Raw genomic sequence first — 20,167 nt, 5'->3', positions numbered from 1 at the left:
TTAGAACAATTACCATAACTTTGCCTTGTTATCTGACCAACGATTGCTGAACCAACCTTGGGAGAGGAGATGATCATTCACTAAAATGAATAGCAGTATGCCACTCCAAGTATATTCAAGTATTAAATCCATTTATTAAAAAAAATAATAGACCACACCGGCAGGGTCTCCATAGAGGCCATCAATGATGTCAAAATGGCAAATACGATTGAGTAGCTTCTCTGGAGATTCTCAGTCATCCAGGTCCTGGTTGTCCCAAAGGTGCTTTTTCAAGAGGCAAACTGGACTTTCTTGTTTTTCTTTGAAGACGTTTCGCTTCTCATCCAAGAAGCTCCTTCAGCTCTGACTGGATGGTGGGGAGTGGAAGGATTTATACTCCTTGCAGACCGCTGGTCATTTGCATTCTTTCTGAGAGTCGTTGAGGCCACTTGGATGTTTATCTGTGTTCTCTAGGTCAGCTGAGTAGTGCAAATGGGTGTGGACCTACTACTACTACTCAGGTGGCCTTGGGGACACAGATAAACCTCCACGTGGCTTCAGTGACTCTCTAAAAGAAAGGCAAATGACCAGCTGTCTGCAAGGAATATAAATCCTTCCATTCCCCACCATCCAGTCAGAGCGAAAGAAGCTTCTTGGATGAGAAGCGAAACGTCTTCAAAAAAACCCCAAGAAAGTCCAGTTGCCTCTTGAAAAAGCACCTTTGAGATTGGGTAGTGTGCAATGTGCATTAAAATTTGGCTGTTGATGACCTGGATGTGACCACCATTTTGACATTGAGGATGATCTCTGTGGGTGTCCTTAAACCCACCAGCTGAATAAGCTGATTTTTCTCCTTCTGTTGCCCAAATTCTTATCAACATTTGATTTCTTCTTCCCTCTCCTGCTGAAAACCACCGTTCTCTCAATGGAGTAACCGACTGGGTCCAAATTGCTACACTTTGCTTCCAACTCTGCCAACACCTTGAGGGACAGGTCCCACCTCTTATTTCTGCTGGATCAAAATCGGAAGGGTCTGAGGTTGACAAAGAGGCCACCCACCATGGGTTTGGTTGTCCTGACTTGGAGTGCGATGAGGAGTCCATTCCGATGGAGGCCCATAGCCCACGCTGGTGCTTGCCGCAATCCGAACTTTGTAGACTTTATTTGGCTGTAATCCATAAAGCACTAGCTGGGTTTCATTTCCACTGAGCTCAGTTGAAGAAATCAGGTCTGTTAAGGGGGGAAAAAAACAAAAGGCCAAGCGTAATTTATGCTGTGAAAAAAAGTTCCCGCTTTTCAGTGTATCAAATAGCTTCAACCTTGAATCCTTAAACTCCCACTTCGTCTGTGTAATCCTCTCTGCATCTTAAGGCCATGGACAGAGTCATCCCTAAAATACAATCCCAGATATAAAGAAGCTTCAAAAGAGCCTTGGTGGAGCAGTGGGCTAATGCCTCCTTAAGTAACACCAGCTGCCTGCAATTAGTGCAGGTTCGAGTCCCACTAGGCTCAAGGTTGACTCAGCCTTCCATCCTTCCGAGGTAGGTAAAATGAGGACCCAGATTGTTGGGGGCAATTAAGCTGACTTTGTAATAATGCCGCTTGGGGTGGGTGTGTGAAAGCCCTAATAAGCAGGCATATACATAGAATGAAGGCTATTACTAAGCACATTTAATTTGTGCTTAGATTGTAAGCCGCCCTGAGTCTTCGGAGAAGGGCGGGATATAAATGGAATTTAAAAAAAAAAGTGAAGCACGCCTAAATTTTTGACATCCCAGAGCTCTGGAATCCCCTCAGTCTTAAACCACCCATCACCCTAACCTAATCTTCGTGGGTTAAAAGATGAAGATTGGCAGCTATGATGGTGGTACCGAAGACACAAACATATGAAATTGTCAGACTTTGCTCACACCGTTGCGATTGCCCCACTGACATTCTTTTTTTTTTACCGTATCAACTTTTTAGTTTGTGGACACCAGGAAGAAGGAATTGTTCCTGACCAGCATTTCTTAAAACTTTTTTTTCTTTTCCACTTTTAAAAATTAGGTGGGATTCCATAATGTTACCTGTACGGGTTACACTGATCGATATTTATCGTATTAAAAAAAACATTGAATTATATTGTGACATGGGATAGCAAATAGTTTTGATTTCACAGGCCCCTGAGGCGGGTCTTGGGGAATTTTGAGGAATACCAGGGGTCCCTGGACCACACTTTGAGAAGCAATCTTCTACAGCAGGGGTCTCCAAACCTGGCAAACTTTAAGTCTTGTGGCCTTCAACTCCCAGAATTCCCCAGACAGCATAGCTGGCTGAGGAATTCTGGGAGTTGAACTCCACAAGTCTTAAAGTTTGCCAGGTTTGGAGACTCCTGTTCTAGAGCAGGGCTTTTCAACCTTTTCACCCATTGTACCACTTTTAGGATATGGCAACATCCGAGTACCACCAGTTGCCTAGCAAGGTATCAAAAACTGGATGACCAAAAAAAAAGGAAAAAAGTGATGAAGTACAGGTAGTCCTCGACTTACAACAGTTCACTTAGTGACTGTTCGAAGTTACAATGGCACTGAAAAAAGTGCCCCCCAAGCCACAGCCGAGCAAGACACCTGCCCGCCCGCCCGGCGGCGCTCTTCCTCCTGTCTGAAGTTTTCATTGTTGTGAGCATTTCTGTTGAGGATTGGCAGCTGGGAAGGGGTGGGGGGTATTTGGTTTTTATTCCCCCCCCCTCTGCTGAGTGGTTGCAGCAGGTTTTGGTCACTTCACATGACCCTGGGACACTGTGACCGTCATAAATATGAATCAGTTGCCAAGCATCTGAATGTAAATCACAAGACCCTGGAGATGCTGCAACATTCCAGCTGATCGGCGCTTCTTCTGGGCTCAGCGGAAGCTCCAGGATCAGTGCCGAGCTCCAGCTGGAGCCTGGTGCTGATCCTGGCGCTTCCGCTGAGCCCTGACAGCCTGAAAGAAGAGCCAATCAGCTGGAAAGTGGCACTGATCCTGGCGCTTCCGCTCAGCCCTGACAGCCCTGCAGCTCCAGCCGTCTCTCGCTCAGGCTTGTGCGGTGCTGCCACCGGTTCAGCTCATGCCCCTCCCCCACTACCACTTTTCTAGGATGGTCGCGTACCACCTGCCAGGTGCCAATGTACCACAGGTGGTACCCGTACCACTGGTTGAAAAGCCCTGTTCTAGAGGGTTAATAACCAACCATTCCACATGATAGGGCCTTCAGATCTTCTCTTGCTCACCTTCCTTGAGAGGAGCGTACTCAATTTTGTACTTAATGATCTTTCCGTTGGTCAGTTCTGAAGGGAGAGGCAGCCACGTCATCTTGATGTCAGTCGGAGTTGTACTGGAAAGGGAAAGCTGAGGGGCTCCACCAGGAACTGGAAGTCAGCGATAAAAGAGATCATGCCACCTCAAAAAGACTATCAGAGTTACAGCGGTTCTGCTCAAGAAGATAGTGCTTTTTTTTGGCCATAAAACACACCGGAACGAAGTTCCGCCACCTTTTTTCGATGGATTTTCCATGTTTTAAAAGTAACTTTAAAAATTTTGATGTTTGGCCCACGTGGACTTGAACCGCCCTGTCGAGCGTAGCAGGTCGGCGGCAAAATCATTAAAATGGTGCATGCGGGCTGCTTGCGTGTCGAGTCCGATGCATGCGTACTTCCTCTGCGCTGGTTGTGATTGGTTGTGTGGTCGCGCTCTGAGTGCTTACTGCGGGCGGCGACCTTTATGCTTTGTTACACAACTGATGTGTGTGGGTGTGTGTACAGTGTTGGTGAATTGAAAATCTTTTTTTAATTTTTAGTGTACAATTTACTATGAATATTTGCCTTAAATACAAGAAATTAAATTTATGTTAAGAACTGTATATATAATTTTTTAAATAAAAGATTAACAAGATGTGAATTCCAGCACCTTTTTTCTTACCAAGAAAGCACTGAGAAGATATATTTCAACTTGGAGGGCTGTGTCTATCCAGGGATATGTTTCCTGGTTAGCCTAATTTCTCTGGGAGATTAAAGAATTCTGGATAGTTTTCTTGCCTGCGCTAGTTAGATAACACAACTGGTTCTCTGTCGTGACCATTCCCCATATTAGTTTTATTTTTGAAGAGGATAAAATACCTCACTTTTTTTTTTTAGAATACACAGTTAAGACGTGAAACTATCCTTCAAGAAAAAGGAGTTGGGTTCTAGAATTCCAACCAATTGGGACTATGTTCCTGATTTCTGATTATCTGCATGTGAAGCGATGTAATAAATACAGGAGTTTACGTATCTCACATACGTCCTCTTCTCATACGCAAACATAGCAAGGAGTACTAAGGTTAATTATGAACTGTACTATGAATTGTCTCTTTTATTCGCCTTTCAACTTGTTGAGTCTCCAACTGTCCATTCTTAGGTACTTCTTGGATTTGCGAAAACGATCTCTCCAAATTCCGCTCATCTCATTTAGCTGGAAACACAAGTGGGAGCCAACCATTCAAGTCACGAGATGGCCGAGTTCCCTTGACAAGTTCAACCTTAAACATGATGTAATACAGCACAACTGTTGCCTTCAGAGAACAAGCGATAACCAAAATAGTAGACCAGGTTAACAAGGGTTAGTTCTTGGGGCTCCAAGTTACATCGCTGTTCTGAGAGCTGCATTGCTTGGCAGGTACTATTCCAAGATGTTGGTTATCACTTGTAGAGCCCTTCACGGCATGGACCCAGAGTATCTGAGGAACCATCTCACCCCAATGGAACTAGCCCACCCCACCTCAGGCCAGCAGAAAGGACACACTGCACACCCCACCAGTCAAGGAATCTAAAGAGCCTTCTCTGTTGTGGCTCCTGCCCTTTGGAAATTCTTGTCCCCCAAGGTGAGAGCCATACCCACCACCACCAACAACAACAACAACGACAACAATAATAGTAAAGTTGGAAGGGACCTTGGAGGTCATCTAGTCCAACCCCCTGCTCAGGCAGGAAACCCTATACCATTTCAGACAAATGGCTGTCCAGTCTCTTCTTAAAAACTTCCAGTGTTGGAGCATTCACCGCTTCTGGAGGCAGGTTGTTCCACTGGTTAATTGTTCTAACTGTCAGGAAGTTTCTCCTTAGTTCCAGGTTGACTTTCTGACTTTCCATAAGGGCCTGGGGCCCCAATGGCTGTGTGTGTGTGTGTGTGTGTGTGTGTGTGTGTGTGTGTGTGTGTGTCTCATAATGGAAGTGGCTGATGGATAAAGACAAGATCCCTACCACCCACATCCAGCTTCCTTGCTCCCCTCTTTTTAATTGTAAACTATTACTATTATGATTATTTATTGCTTCAATGTTTTATTCATTTTTAACGTCTATGGAGATTTTTTCAACCATCCAGGTCATGGTGTGTTCCAAAAATTCTTTTCCAAAAGGCAACTGGACTTTCTTGGGCTTGGATTTTTTTCTTTTTTTTCCTTGAAAACATTTTGCTTCTCATCCAAGAAGCTTCTTCAGTTCCCAAGAAAGTCCAGTTGTCCCTTTGGAAAAAAGAAACTTTGGGACATTGGTTTTTACTGTTTCTAAGGCGCCCAGAGTCGCCTCTGGCTGAGATGGGTGACAAATAAACCTAATAAATAAATGATTCACTCAATAGGCTAGACCACAAATCACCCAATCCCATTTCATCATAGCTGGGCATCTTGTGGAATCCCACCACATTGTGACCAGGCATACCCTGGATTATTTACGCCTCCAGTTTCAGCTGGACCCCAAAGTAGATCTTCTTAGTTCCTATTCTACGAACCTTCTTCCAAAGTCTGCACATTTATGGATGAGGAGGTCCGGCTCGCTCCAAGCTGGGAATAGGCCACCACGTAAAAGATATAGTTGGTGTTGGGCTCCAGGTCTTTCACCGAAAACTCAGTGGTGTCGTTATTCACCGCAAACTGGTATTCCACGTTGTCAGCACCTAGAGAAGGCACACAACGCTGTCAGATAGAAAAAAGAAGAAGAAGAAAGTTTTGTTCTTTCTTTAAACTAGCTGCTGGTGAGATGCTTACAAAAGACCCTGCGCAATTTCCATCCTGGGTTTTTTTTTTGAGGGTGGGTGGGCAGGGGGAGGAGTTAAAAATGTCAAGATGGTAGCCCGCCTTCTGCAACTGAAGCCCCCTCCTTTATGGAAAAAAAAAGCTGTTGGGCTTTAATCTTGACTATCGGACGCTCTCCTTTGACCTTTTAAAATCCCCATTCCTTCTGCAAAGGTCTCTATGAATATGTTGATTAAAAACCTTTTAAAGCTCTCCAGCTTAGAGAGATCTCCATGCCAGGAATGGAGCAGGATTTCAGTCTGTATTTCTGAGGAGGAGGGGAGAAGCAACAGCCAAGTAATCCGATAGCACTAATTCATCTCCGCAGCTGAAGACATTAAAAGGGCAGGGTGCTAATTGGAAAATTAAGAGAACACTTTCATTACTGCCCTTTCTAATGACTCAAATGGTGATAGACCATTTTCATTTATCCAGAAGATGTGTGTGTGTGGGGGGAAAATCATTCCTTACTCATGCAAGGAAATAGATTTAGCAAGACCAGGAAGATCAACCTTCTGCAGTTGAAGTAAACTTCCAACTTCCAATAGCAATTTTAATAATAGCGCATATATCTTAGTGTTTTCACCGAGTGCTTAATTCAACTAATTCAGTCTACATCTCACCCTCATTTTATCGTGTTATAATAATCAACCGATGTATGAATTACAAGATTGATTAAAAGCTGCTCGGAGTCAAGTAATTTGCATCAAAGGTGCCAGAAGCCTTCAACAAGTCTGCTACTGAGCAGTTAATTAATGTGTACAGGTCTTTTGTGAGTCTACATTTTGTGTTGTAAATTAATCAGGCATTGCAAGCCATTCATCAATAAATAAATTGTGTGTTTCTCTGTATACCTTTTGAGAGCTTCAGACAAGCAAAATCAACGGGGAAGCCAGATTCACTTTACAACCGTGTTACTAATTCAGCAGCTGCAGTGATTCACTTAACAAATGAGGCAAGAAAAGTTAAGTGGAGCAAAGCTCACTTAACGAATTTCTTACTTAGCACATAAATGTTGGGCTTAATTTTAGTCGTACATTGAGGACCACCTGTATTATGCCTAAAAAGGGTGTCATTTGCACCTTAGCAAGAAACTATGAAAGGTAGAGAACATCCAGTAGTTGCTAGTATCCACTTCCTCCCCCCACCAAGCCTCCCAGAACATCAAAATCACATCACCAGGATGTTGACATCACTGGCAATTCTTCCTCACTGCCGCCCCCCCCCCCTCAAATGAAAATGGGTTCAAGGGGCTTTTGCAAAGCAAACTACTTTCCTTTCCATGTTTTATCACCCTCACACAAATCCTTCGAAAGGTCCATAACTTCTCAGCTCTGTCCCTTACAAGCTGCTCCTTCTTTGATTAAAGTTACTCTCTGCTTTTGATGAATAAGCACATTAAAAGCTGTTCACGCCTACACACCCAATCAATCAATTCAATTAACAATCAACTAAGTGCTCAAAACCCTGGATCCTATGTGTTTAAAAATGTATGGTTTCCAACCCAAAGTGTGGACTTTAAGGCTGCATTTCTAAAGCATCCTCCTTAATGAAGAAGCTTGGCAAATATCGTGGCACTCATAAATACCTATAAAACAGCATCAATCAGAACAGAGAAGATAATGGGAACTTGAGAATAACCCTGAAGGTGGATCAACATAAGCCAAAATCTGATCCAATGTTTGGTTTGCCCAGTTGCCAACCAGGTGCAGAAGGTCCCCAAGGAAGTCAACTGATCTGAGAAGTTGATTCTGATAACATAATAAAACAATAATGGAGTTGGAAGGGATCTTGGAGATCTTCTGGTCCAACCCTCTGCTCAAGCAGTTTGTTCATATTGAGTTTTTAATTGTAAACCTCCACTCCCCAATTCTCTCTCCAATTTAGTGGATTTATAATAGTTATCATCATGCAGAATAGAGAATAACAGTTGGAAGGGGCCTTGGAGGTCTTCTAGTCCAACCCTCTGCTCAAGCAGTTTGTTCATATTGAGTTTTTAATTGTAAACCTCCACTCCCCAATTCTCTCTCCAATTTAGTGGATTTATAATAGTTATCATCATGCAGAATCGAGAATAACAGAGTTGGAAGGGGCCTTGGAGGTCTTCTAGTCCAACCCTCTGCTCAAGCAGGAAACTCTACACCATTCCTGACAAATGGCTGTCCAATCTCTTCCTGAAAACCTACAGTGATGGAACACACACAGCTTCTGGAGGCAAGCCAGCGAAGGAACCACTAGCTAATTGTTCTCACGATCAGGAAATTTCTCCTTCGTTCTAGGTTGGCTCTCCCCTTGATTAGTTTCCATCCGTTGCTTCTTGTCCTAGAAGGTTATTATACTCTCTGAGCTTGCTTGTTTTCTTGCTGACGTTTCATTACCCTAAGTAACTAACTAGGTAACATCATCAGTGCTGGAAACCCATGAGGTTACCTAGTGAGGGTCATGAAACGTCTGTAAGAAAACAAGCAAGCTCAGAGAGCACCAAGGACTCCCCATTGAGCTACAGATATTCTCCTTCAACGGTTATAAAGGTGATTATACAAATCGAATGTTTCCCCATTCTCTTGCCATTAGGACCGGCCCAAAGAGCACGATCTTCAGGATACCGGAAACGCACCCAAGGCTTTTTGGTAATGGAGAGAGAATCCAATAATCTGCTCACTGTTGAACTCCGGCCGTTCCCAGGATACCAAGACGGCGGTGCTGGAGAGAGAACTTGCTGACACTCTCTTCGGAGGGCTCGGCAGACCTTCCCGCACAATCACCTCCAACTTGGCTGTCGCACAAGCCGTGCCCAGGGGGTTTTCGGCCACGCACTGGTAATAGCCCGCGTCGTCCAAGCCAATCTGATTGATCACCAGGGTACCGCTGCCCTGGATTTTAACCCGTCTTTTAGGCAGAAGCAGCTTTCCATTCCGCGTCCAGTGGACGGTGGGCAGCGGCTCTCCTTCCGCTTTGCAGACAAACCTGGCAGTGCTGGCCCGGGTGCGAGAAATGGTGTCAGGTGCCTGGGAGATGGTGGGAGGAGCTAAGAGATTGAAACAGAACCCGGTGAGCGTGGTGGTTGATTGGAGACCCTTCTCTTTTTTTTTTCAAAGCTGACAGACTGTCCTCCCTACAAGGCACCCCGGACCCAAACATCGAAGTCACCGAGGTAGGTAATCCTGGACTTAATGATAGTTCAGTTAGTGACTGTTCAAAGTTACGATGGCAACTGAAGAAAAAAAAAGATAATTATGCCTGCTTTTCACATTACGACTCTTGCAGCATCTCCACGATCACGTGATCGAGATTCAGACACTTGTCAACTGACTCATATTTGTGACGGTTGCAGTGTCCTGGGATCACGTGATCTAGAGGATTAATTAGATAAGAAGCTCAATAACGAGGTGGAGGTTATCCGTAGATATTTAATGGTTATCTTCTAAAATTATCAAGAAAGGTACTAATTTAAGGTTGATAAAAGAGAGTACTAGTGGAAGAAGAGAAAATCCAGGCAAGCTACTAGGTGGAATACACTATAATTTTGAAAACCCAAGTTTTTGCGCCTCCTGGGATATCGTCTTGCGCCCCCGGTTGGGAACCCCTGCTCTAATGCATATGAACACATGTCTTATTTTTCCTCCTAAAGTTTGACAATCTTCATCATTACAATATTACATATAACCGACACTAGGTATTGCTTAGCTGGTCTAAAGGGCTGTCTTACCTTTAAATATTGATACATTTTAAATGAGCTAGGCTTGACTTAATGTAATTTGATATATTTATGGCTATTCTATTTATGTTTGAGGCAGACTCTTCGGGTAAGATGAAATACATCAAGAAGGAGGCTCCAAGTTATAATCTGCTTTGTTTGGTTTGAGTTTAGCATACACATCTACCAGCTGGGGAATCCTGCATGATGGAACAGGGACCACAAAATAAACATATATAAAAAAGGGACAGAAATGCCAGAAGTCTTCTGAATTTCACATGATTTTTAAAGCAATCTTCTTCCAAGTTTTTTTTAGCAAACTTCATCCCATGCATGCATACTGAATTTTGCAGTAGTTAGTATGTATGTCTGAAATGGTATAGGTTCTCCTGCTTAAGTGGAGGGCTGGACTAGAAGACCTCCAAGGTCCTGTCCTGTCCTGTCCTATTCTATTCTATTCTATTCTATTCTATTCTATTCTATTCTATTCTATTCTATTCTATTCTATTCTATTCTATTCTATTCTATTCTATTCTATTCTTCTATTCTATTCTATTCTATTCTATTCTATTCTATTCTATTCTATTCTATTCTATTCTATTCTATTCTATTCCATATTTACTATTCTATTCTATTCTGTATTTCTCTTCCATTCCATTCCATTCCATTCCATTCCATTCCATTCCATTCCATTCTATTCTATTCTATTCTATTCTATTCTATTCTATTCTATTCTATTCTATTCTATTCTATTCTATTCCATATTTACTATTCTATTCTATTCTGTATTTCTCTTCCATTCCATTCCATTCCATTCCATTCCATTCCATTCCATTCCATTCCATTCTATTCTATTCTATTCTATTCTATTCTATTCTATTCTACAGAGATTGGGTCTCGAACCCAGGCTGTCAGCTCTCCAGCTCACAAACTCAAGGTCTTTAACTGCTGAATGTCTATGGAGATTTCTCAGTCATCCAGGTCTTGGTTGTCCCAAAAGTGTTTTTTCACCAGGCAACTGGACTTTCTTTTTTCTCTTTGAAGACGCTTTGCTTCTCTTCCAGGAAGCTTCTTCGGCCCCACCATCCAGTCAGAGCTGAAGAAGCTTCTTGGATGAGAAGCGAAATGTTTTCAAAGAGGAAAAAAGAAAGTCCAGTTTGCCTCATAAAAATACACCTTTGGGACTTTGAACTACTGAGCCATCACGCATAAGAAGGAAGAGATAATCTAAATCCACCTCTCTTCCATCCTTCCTAAAAGATCTAGTGGTTGGGAGCTAGAGTCAACAAAAGAATAATCTGCTCTGCCGGACTGTTTGTGATGATCCCATGCTCCTTCTGAAGACTCACAAAAACAGCAAAGGCAACAAGAAATGTGTTCTGTTTTTCTCACCAAGGACTCGGAGCTCAGCTGCAGCTGTTACAAACTGTCTGGTTTGGGGTTTGTTGGCCCGGCATACATAGACTCCTGCGTGATGAAGCTGAACAGAAAGGATCACGAGGTTGGTCCGTCCTAACACAATCACATCCGTAGAAATGGGATTCCCATCTTTAAAGGAAAAGCAGACCATCAGACCTTCACTTGGGGTGCCAAGCATAGGTGAAAAGCAAGCAGAGCTGGGAGGGCGGAATTAAGCACGTCGTAAGTTTAGAGTTGTTGCATTCCCAAAAGCACTCCAAGTCCAACTCCTCCTGAATTTCATTGACCCCTATCTGGTGCCAATTTAGTCTTGAATTTTAGGTGACAAGATCCTTGAATAGATCTGCTGCAACCTTACACGTGGTCCTGATTCTTTGCATCTGGCACCAAGACCCCTGAACCTGAACATGCTCAGCTTTGCCATAAATAACGCTGCCTGAACCATGTCTGTGTTTCGAATACTTCGACACTACATTCATCTTCTCCACCCATTTTAATTTCTATAAAGATGCCCAGCCAACTTTGTTAGGCATGCATTATTTGTTCTACTGGTGGGTAGGAGATCTAATGTAGGACTCTGCAAATATCTGCCCTGATTTTTTAAGGCAGAGATCCCCAACCTTTTGGGCACCATGAACCGGTTCCACAGAGAGAGGTTTTTCCATGGACCGGACAATGCGTGGTTTTGTGTGCTGCCTGCACCCCACAGATGGAGCTTTGCTTGTTTTTATGGACTGGTTGCTGGCATGCTGCAGCTCGGTAGCGATCCATGGACCAGGGGTTGGGGACCCCTATTCTAAGGTATGGCTTGACATGGCTGAAAATAGCAAAGATTGGTGGAAAAGACTCAGGGACTCCATGTAGGGCATCAAAAGAAAGAACTTTAACGTCAAAATTGCCCTTTCTGTACCAAATGGTTACCAACCTACTTACAGGTAGTCCTTGACTTACAAAAACTTATTTAGTGATCATTCAAAGTTACAACGGCACTGAAAAAAGTGAATTGTGACTTTTTTCACACTCACGACTATTGCAGTATCCCCATGGTCACGTGGATCAAAATTCAGACACTTGTCAACTGACTCATATTTATGATGGTTGCAGTGTCCCGGGGTCACGTGATCCCCTTTTGTGTCCTTCTGACAATCAAAGTCAATGGGGAAGCCAGATTCACTTAACAACCGTGATACCAACTTAACAACTGCAGCACTTCATTTAACAACTGTGGCAAGAAAGGTAAAATGGGGCAAAACTGACTTAACAGATGTCTCGCTTAGCAACATAAATGTTGGGCTCAACTGTGGTCATAAGTCGAAGACTACCTGTACTTACCTATCTAAACCTTGCTGCATTTCAAGCATGAATGCCAAAATCCCACAAGGCTTGAAACAAGGGTGCCAAAACTCATAAAATCTTAGCCAATATGTTCTTCTCCTTCTTATGACTGTCATCTGTACCAGGCTGATTCAGTACCTTTATACATGGCCTATGTCTGTCCTGTTCAGCAAAAATGTCATTTTAATTTTCATTGTTGGAGTTTTTGTTCGGATAGCTCTCCAATCTGCCACTTTCATCTTGGTGTACTACGTGTTGTTAGGACAGGAAAATGGCAGATTTCTGTAAAACAAGCAGATCTGCCTCTGCTTCCATGCTCCAACCCAGAAAGTGGTTTCTGTAGCACAGCTCTTAATCCTAAAAATAACCAAGGAGCCATTTCTGCAGAGTGCTAACATATGTGTCAGATTTCCCACCAGACCGCACAAAGATCTAGCCTTTACCCCCTGACCTTTGAAGCTGGAGAATCCTTCAAGATCAGCCTTGACTAATGGGGATCAAAAGGCATCCAGAAACTAGAATTCCATATCTTTTACAGATCAAATGCAGTATACCAATCACGTGCTTTGTCTGCTTTTAACTTTGACTGGCAAGCTCAATTTAGTAGCCACACTCCTGTTACTACAAATTTAGTTTCTCTATATTCAGCTGCAGATTTCTTAGAATGCAATTTCTATTTTTTTTAAAAACAACAACAACAATAACCAGATTTTAAGACGAAAAGGTTTTGGAATGGCTTCTTAGCATCAGAAGAGGAATTAAACTTCATTTACCTTCCCGTATCCAAGAGATGAAAGGTGTGGGATTTGCCGATGCGACACACTCCATCACAACAGTCTCACCAACCACCACTGTGGCATTCTCTGGTGCAGTGACAATGACCACATCGCCCATCATTGGTTGTTGGGGACCTAGGGCAACAAAATTCAGATTTCCTCTTTTTTCCCTCCGTTCCACTCGTCATCTTCAAGAACGAAGCTGAAGCCTCCAGCCTGAGGATGACGGATGGGATTCCGTCGAAACGTTGCACCTACACCTTTAGTTCTACGCGGGGAAAAACCCGAATGACCGAAGATCCACATATAAACACCCGCGAAAACCTCACAAAACATATACATATATGTGTGTGTGTGTGTGTGTGTGTGTGTGTGTGTGTAAGGGACGCGGTGGCTCAGTGGGTTAGGACGCTGAGCTTGTCGATCAGAGGGTCAGCAGTTTGGCGGGTCGAATCCCGAGTGCCGCGTAACAGAGTGAGCGCCTGTTACTCGTCCCAGCTTCTGCCAACCTAGCAGTTCGAAAGCACGTAAAAATGCAAGTAGAAAAATAGGGACCACTACGGTGGGAAGGTAACAGCGTTCCGTGTGCCTCTGGCATCTAGTCATGCCGGCCACATGACCACGGAGACGTCCTCGGACAAGCGCTGGCTCTTCGGCTTTGAAACGGAGATGAGCACCCGGCCCCTAGAGTCGGAAACTCTATATACACAATTGCCTATCAACATTTGTTATAGTTTTCTAAAGGTATCGATAATATCAGTTTGCAGTATCTTTTATCCAGAGCATATCTTAATTGCGTTTGCTGAGTCCAGTGTTCAAGGTTTGTGTGAGAATGAAGGTCTTAGACAGCGATTAACAGTCTTGTAAAAAGCTACGTCACGTACAAATGCAAGAACTTCCTTCCACTGTGACAGTTTTCTGGTTTTGAACTTTAGTCCCAGGATGCTTATGAAATTCTCCAGGTGGTATCTCAAAGGTGCTTTTCTCCTCCCCCCAAAAAACCCAAGTGGATTGTAGAAGGAGGAGGAGGAGGAGGAGGAGGAAATAAAAAAATACACATTTAATTTTCAGGTCTCCCCCACTAATAAAATCTTCCTCCTTATCAACCAATTTTCCATCGCTTAAGTTCCCAGTTTAAATAGATTCATACTTGCAAAATCCTTTCAAGATAAAATAAGATGGCTCACATACAAATCTGTGTTTAATTTCTCTCGCCATATTAGTCTGTCCTTGGGCCTGTCATCCTTTCTGGGGTGTTCACAGGGGGTCAAAAAAGTCAAAATGGCACCTACAAGCGTAAGATCGAAGCCCCACCTCTTGGAAGGCTGTCAAAACTAGCAGCATTTGCAAAACATTTGCATATCACGTCAACTGCTGCCTTCTCGCTTTCTGAGCAATCAGGAAAGGAAAAAAACCCACCAAACCACAGATGGATCTTTTTCTCTCTCTCTTCTCCTGAACAGCTGCTCAAAGCCTGAATCCATCCATTCCCCAGGGAGGTTGGGGTGGGGGGGTGAGGGCAATTTCAACACAATTTCAAGCTTCTGTTCAGGAAAAGGATGAGAAAGTTCACAAGTAAGCACCAGGCCAACTTAGTTGTTTGGTCTATTTTTCCCCCCTCCTCTGCCTTGTGAGCTGCTAAAAGTAGGAACTTAAGAGAGCTCCATCTCTTTTTCAACAACGTTGAGACCCAGCTAGGATTGCTGAGAGCCAATTTGAATATTATGTGCCGTACCGAGGGCTGTGATGCTCTGCAGGGCATGGAATCCCAAACGAGGGCTGGAGAATTGGATGTGATCCTTCCACGTAAGGCTGGGCTAAAGAGAAAATGCCTTCTCCTGTATCAGAAGGGGTCTGGTGGCATCTTTTCTGACTCAGAGTTTTTTTATATCTGAATTAAATTTGTAGCACTACCGCTACAAATTGAGACTTACATATATAACACTCCGTGGTGCTTTACCACACTTCTGAGTGGTTTATGTCAGCATCTTGCCCTCAACAATCTGGGGCCCTCATTTTACTGACCAAGGAAGGAAGGAAGGAAGGAAGGAAGGTTGAGTCAAACTCTAGACTGTGGGCAGAGTTCGCTGCATTCTAACCACTGTGCCACAGGGGCTCCATTTGTGAGCCTTTGGGTTCAATCCCCCCACGATCCCCATCAACATCAGCCAGAATTTGCTATGGAGAAAGGCAAACTGCCACAACATTATGTCCACTGATCCTGCTCTCTACTTGTTCCAGAAGGACACAATAGCTCATTGCCTTGAAAGCCCACAAGAGATCAAGTACAGATACGACAGTTGCACCCCTCCAGTCTTCTACCTTCACAAAAAAATCACCAACGTGTAATCAATACTGCCTGAAAAGGGGGGGGTCAGATGCTTTTTGTGCCCTCCAATGGCCTTTGAAACCGCAGCACAGCCACTTTCTCAACAATCGTCCCTAGAAACAGAAGGTTGGATGAAAACTGTCCTGAACTGTTGGGTCCAGCAATGATCAGAAAAAGATGAACTCGGAGGTCATATAATAGCACCGTGTTACCCTGGAAATAAGACCTAACTGGACAATAACCCCTAGCATGAATTTTCAGGACGCTCGTAATAGAAGCCCTAACCCCAAATTAAGCCCCAGTTAAGATCGTCAGGCAGACGGACGCATTTAGCACCGTATTTCCCTGAAAGTAAGACCCAACTGGGAAATAAGCTTTAATGTGTCTTTTGGAGCAAAAGTTAATGCAAGAACCGGTCTTATTTGGGGGGAAATACGGCCTGTTTCCCTGAAAATAAGACTTAAGCTGAAAATAAGCCCTAGTGTGATTTTTCAGGATGCTCGTAATAGAAGCCCCATCCCCAAAATAAGCCGCAGTTAAGATTGTCAGCCAGACAGACGCATTTAGTACCGTATTTCCCCGAATATAAGACCCAACTGGAAAATAAGCCCTAATGCATCTTTTGGAGCAAAAATTAAAATAAGAGCCGGTCTCATTTTCGGGAAAACACGGCTACTATCTGGACCATACTGCCTGTCATCTCCCAGGTGTCCTTCCTACATCAGAAGAGGCGTAGATCTAATAACCACCAGACCTGTGAACACTCTACCTTCTCAGGAGTTATAGATTCAGACTCACCCCAGCTTGTCTAACACTCAAATTTCCCCAAAGAATTTAAAGAACGGCTTTATACAGGAAAGGAGGAAGTTTAAGCTTTGAGGATGGCTGCCAGATACTATAGAGTCTCTGATTTTTGATTCTATACTGGGAGCTCCTCTGAAAGCAACAGGCCAGCCTTTAAATTCATTCCAGGGTGCCAGGCTTTAAAGCACAACCTCAGAGGGGCTAGGAAATTGGCAGAGACAATATCCTAGAAGTGCAGCTCCTTCCCAGCAGGGACACGTGTTTCTTGAGAATGCGGGAGTGAATACGTGGCTATGGAAGATGACACTTGGAGTTTGCTGTTGGCAGAATTTCACTTAAACTGACAGATCTAATTGCTTGCTGTGGTCATGCCCTATGGAAACATGTTTTCTGTGTCAAATATTTGTGCAAGATCAGAGTGTCGGAATGGAACTAGAAGTATGAAAAGCTGCCTTCTTTTTTTTTTTCCCAGGAGAAAGCACAGGGGACAGGATGAAAACGGAAGTAAGCACGTGAAGGGTTAGTATCACTTTATAATGCCTTGGTAAGGCCACCCTTGCAGTACTGCATCCCGCTTTGGTCACCACAATATAGAAAAAAAAAGATATTGAGGATCTAGGAGGAACTGCAGAGAACAGCAACAAAGATGATTATGGGACTAGAGGCTAAAACCAGTGGTGGGATTTAGCCGGTTCGCACCACATCGGCAGAACCGGTAGGTGTTTTTTTTGTTTTTTTTTTGCAACCCAGGCCCAGAATGGACTTCCGGAAGCGACATCCACACAGAGGACTGGTTATTCACATATTTGAATCCCACCACTGGCTAAAACATATTGAGAATGGTTGCAAGAATTGGATTTGTTGTTATTGTTAGTTGCGAAGTCGTGTCCGACCCATTGCGACCCTATGGACAATGTTCCTCCAGGCCTTCCTGTCCTCTACCATCTTCTGGAGTCCATCTAAGCTCACGCCTATTGCTTCAGTGACTCCATCCAGCCACCTCATTCTCTGTCGTCCCCTTCTTCTCTTGCCCTCAATCTTTCCCAGCATTAGGCTCTTCTCCAGTGAGTCCTTCCTTCTCATTAGGTGGCCAAAGTATTTGAGTTTTAGTTTCAGGATCTGGCCTTCTAAAGAGCAGTCAGGGTTGATCTCCTCTAGGACTGACCGGTTTGATCGCCTTGCAGTCCAAGGAACTCGCAGGAGTCTTCTCCAGCACCATAGTTCAAAGGCTTCAATTCTTTGGCGCTCAGCCTTTCTTATGGTCCAGCTTTCACTGCCATACATTGCAACTGGGAAGACCATAGCCTTGACTATACGCACTTTTGTTGACAGGGTGATGTCTCTGCTTTTTAGTGTGCTGTCTAGATTTGTCATGGCTTTCCTCCCGAGGAGCAAGCGTCTTTTAATTTCTTGGCTACAGTCCCCATCTGCAGTGATCTTGGAGCCCAGGAAAATAAAATCTGTCACTACCTCCATTTCTTCCCCATCTATTTGCCAGGAATTGAGAGGGCCGGATGCCATGATCTTGATTTTCTTAATGTTTAGTTTCAACCCAAGTTTTGCACTCTCCTTCTTCACCCGCAACAAGAGGCTCTTTAGTTCTAGAATTGGATACATCTAGTTTAATGAAAAGAAGGACTAGAGGTGCCAGGATAGCAGTGTTCCAATATCTAAGGGGCTACAACTAAGAAGAAAGGGTGTGTGTGTGTGAGGATGTCAACTTATTCCTGAAAGCACCTGAAAGCAGAACAAGAAGCAACAGATGGAAACTCATCAAGGAGAAAAACCATCCTAGAGAGAAGTAGAAATTTCCTGAAAGTGAGAGCAATTAATCAGTGGAATGGCTTGCCTCTGGAAGTTGTGGATGCTCCATTGCTGGAGGTTTTTAAGAAGAGATCAGACAACCGTTTGTCTGATATGGTATAGGGTCTCCTGCTTGAGCAGGGGGTTGGACTAGAAGACCTCCAAGGACCCTTCCAACTCTGTCATTCTGGTATCTTCTGAGGGCATGTCATGGGAGGTCTGACAAATGTCCATCATGGGGGTCATTTCATCAGATCTCTCACGATATATTGGAACACTCAAATATTGGAACAATATCCCCTGCTCAAGAACGAGACACTATCTCAACAGTGGGTAACCTTTGGTCAGGAGCCCAACTGGTGAAGCTCTTCCTCATGCCTCCTTTTAAGTAATTGAGGGCAGATGGGCACACACCACCGGCCTGCAGGCTCTCCCTGTTTTTGTTTCTTTGGGGGCTTCTGGAAACAAACAATAAGATTTTAAGAGAAGCTGTACCGAAATAATGCATGTTATATTCTGTTTAAAATATGAACACACCATACTTCCATCAAAACCTTCATGCAGCGCTTGACAAATTGAATTCCGGCACCAGATTGGATTCGGCAAATTAAATAACTCGGTGTAATTTCTCATGCCTTAATTCATTCCATAATATTGATTTTTTATGAAATGACTCTCCTTCTGCTAATGGAAGAGGTTAATGGGATGTACAAAGGAAAACGCCTTCAGCTGAAACCCATCAAAGTCACCCCAAACTAAAGGACTGAAAATGTTGACCTCAATTTCTCCAGAGGGCAGAAGTAAGATGATAAACGGACTTGCAAATTGAAGAGGCCTTTTTTTTGGCCGGCTTCTGGAATGTGTACAGGCATAGCTGACATATTTCGAAGTGTAGCATCAAAGACACAAAGACTCTAAACTTGAGGCCGGCGGAGAACTTGATGGGAGGATTCATGGGTCCTACCTTGATGTTCAGGTGAGGAACATCATCTGACCAGGGTTACTCTATCACCAACCCTTGATTACAACTTGTCCATTTCTTCCCAGGTTGGACAAAACAGCTCTTTGCAAAGGCCTCTCCTAGTCTTATTCTACTCTGGAATGCAGCTTCCCAAAAAAATGTCTGAAACTTAATATGGAGAAGTCTGCCCAGCCTTTGTACATCTGCCCTGTGAGTAACAGCTGCTCAAATCCTTGCAATCAGGAAGGCAGAAAACATCACAACATGACCTTTTCAACCTCAGCTTTAAAATAGCATTTAATCCAAGAGAAAATAAAGCACCCAAGCTACCCATCCATAGAAGCAAAACAAAGTTGTTGTTTTTTTTTAAACATATGAAGAACGGTTGCAGGAATTGCGTATGCCTAACCTAGTGAAAGGGATGCGGTGGCTCAGTGGGTTAGGACACTGAGCTTGTCGATCAGAAGGTCGGCAGTTTGGCGGGTCGAATCCCGAGTGCCGCGTAGCAGAGTGAGCGCCTGTTACTCTTCCCAGCTTCTGCCAACCTAGCAGTTCGAAAGCACGTAAAAATGCAAGTAGAAAAATAGGGACCGCTACGGTGGGAAGGTAACAGCGTTCTGTGCGCCTTTGGCATCTAGATATGCCGGCCACATGACCACGGAGACATCCTCGGACAAACGCTGGCTCTTGAAATGGAGATGAGCACCCTAGAGTTGGAAACGACTAGCACACATGTGCGGGGGAACCTTTACCTTTACCCTAGTGAAAAGAAGGACTAGGGGTGACATGATAGCACTGTTCCAATATTTGAGGGGCTGCCACAAAGAAAAGAGGGAAAAAAAACTATTCTCCAAAGCACCTGAAGGCAGGACAAGAAGCAATGGATGGAAACTAATCACGGAGAGAATCAACGTAGAACGAAGGAGAAATTTCCTGACAGAATAATTAACCAGCGAAACAACCTGCCTCCAGATGTTGTGGGTGCTCCATCTCTGGAAGT

General features: G+C 43.8%; 1 protein-coding gene across 1 annotated transcript in view; it reads right to left on the bottom strand.

Annotated features, from left to right (window-relative positions):
• The window catches only part of IGDCC4 (immunoglobulin superfamily DCC subclass member 4), a gene marked incomplete at its 3' end in the record, with an annotated part of 80,076 nt that overhangs the window by 24,120 nt on the left and 35,789 nt on the right, over positions 1-20,167 (bottom strand). Inside the window, 6 exon segments of the mRNA XM_081337606.1 lie at positions 1,039-1,209; positions 3,228-3,365; positions 5,761-5,925; positions 8,661-9,071; positions 11,133-11,288; positions 13,268-13,405. Coding sequence (XP_081193732.1) covers positions 1,039-1,209; positions 3,228-3,365; positions 5,761-5,925; positions 8,661-9,071; positions 11,133-11,288; positions 13,268-13,405 — 1,179 coding nt within the window.

This window comes from Vipera berus (genome assembly GCF_964194415.1).
Source record: "Vipera berus genome assembly, chromosome: 12".
Taxonomy (NCBI): Eukaryota; Metazoa; Chordata; class Lepidosauria; order Squamata; family Viperidae; genus Vipera; species Vipera berus.
This window is presented reverse-complemented; position numbering and strand designations above follow the sequence as displayed.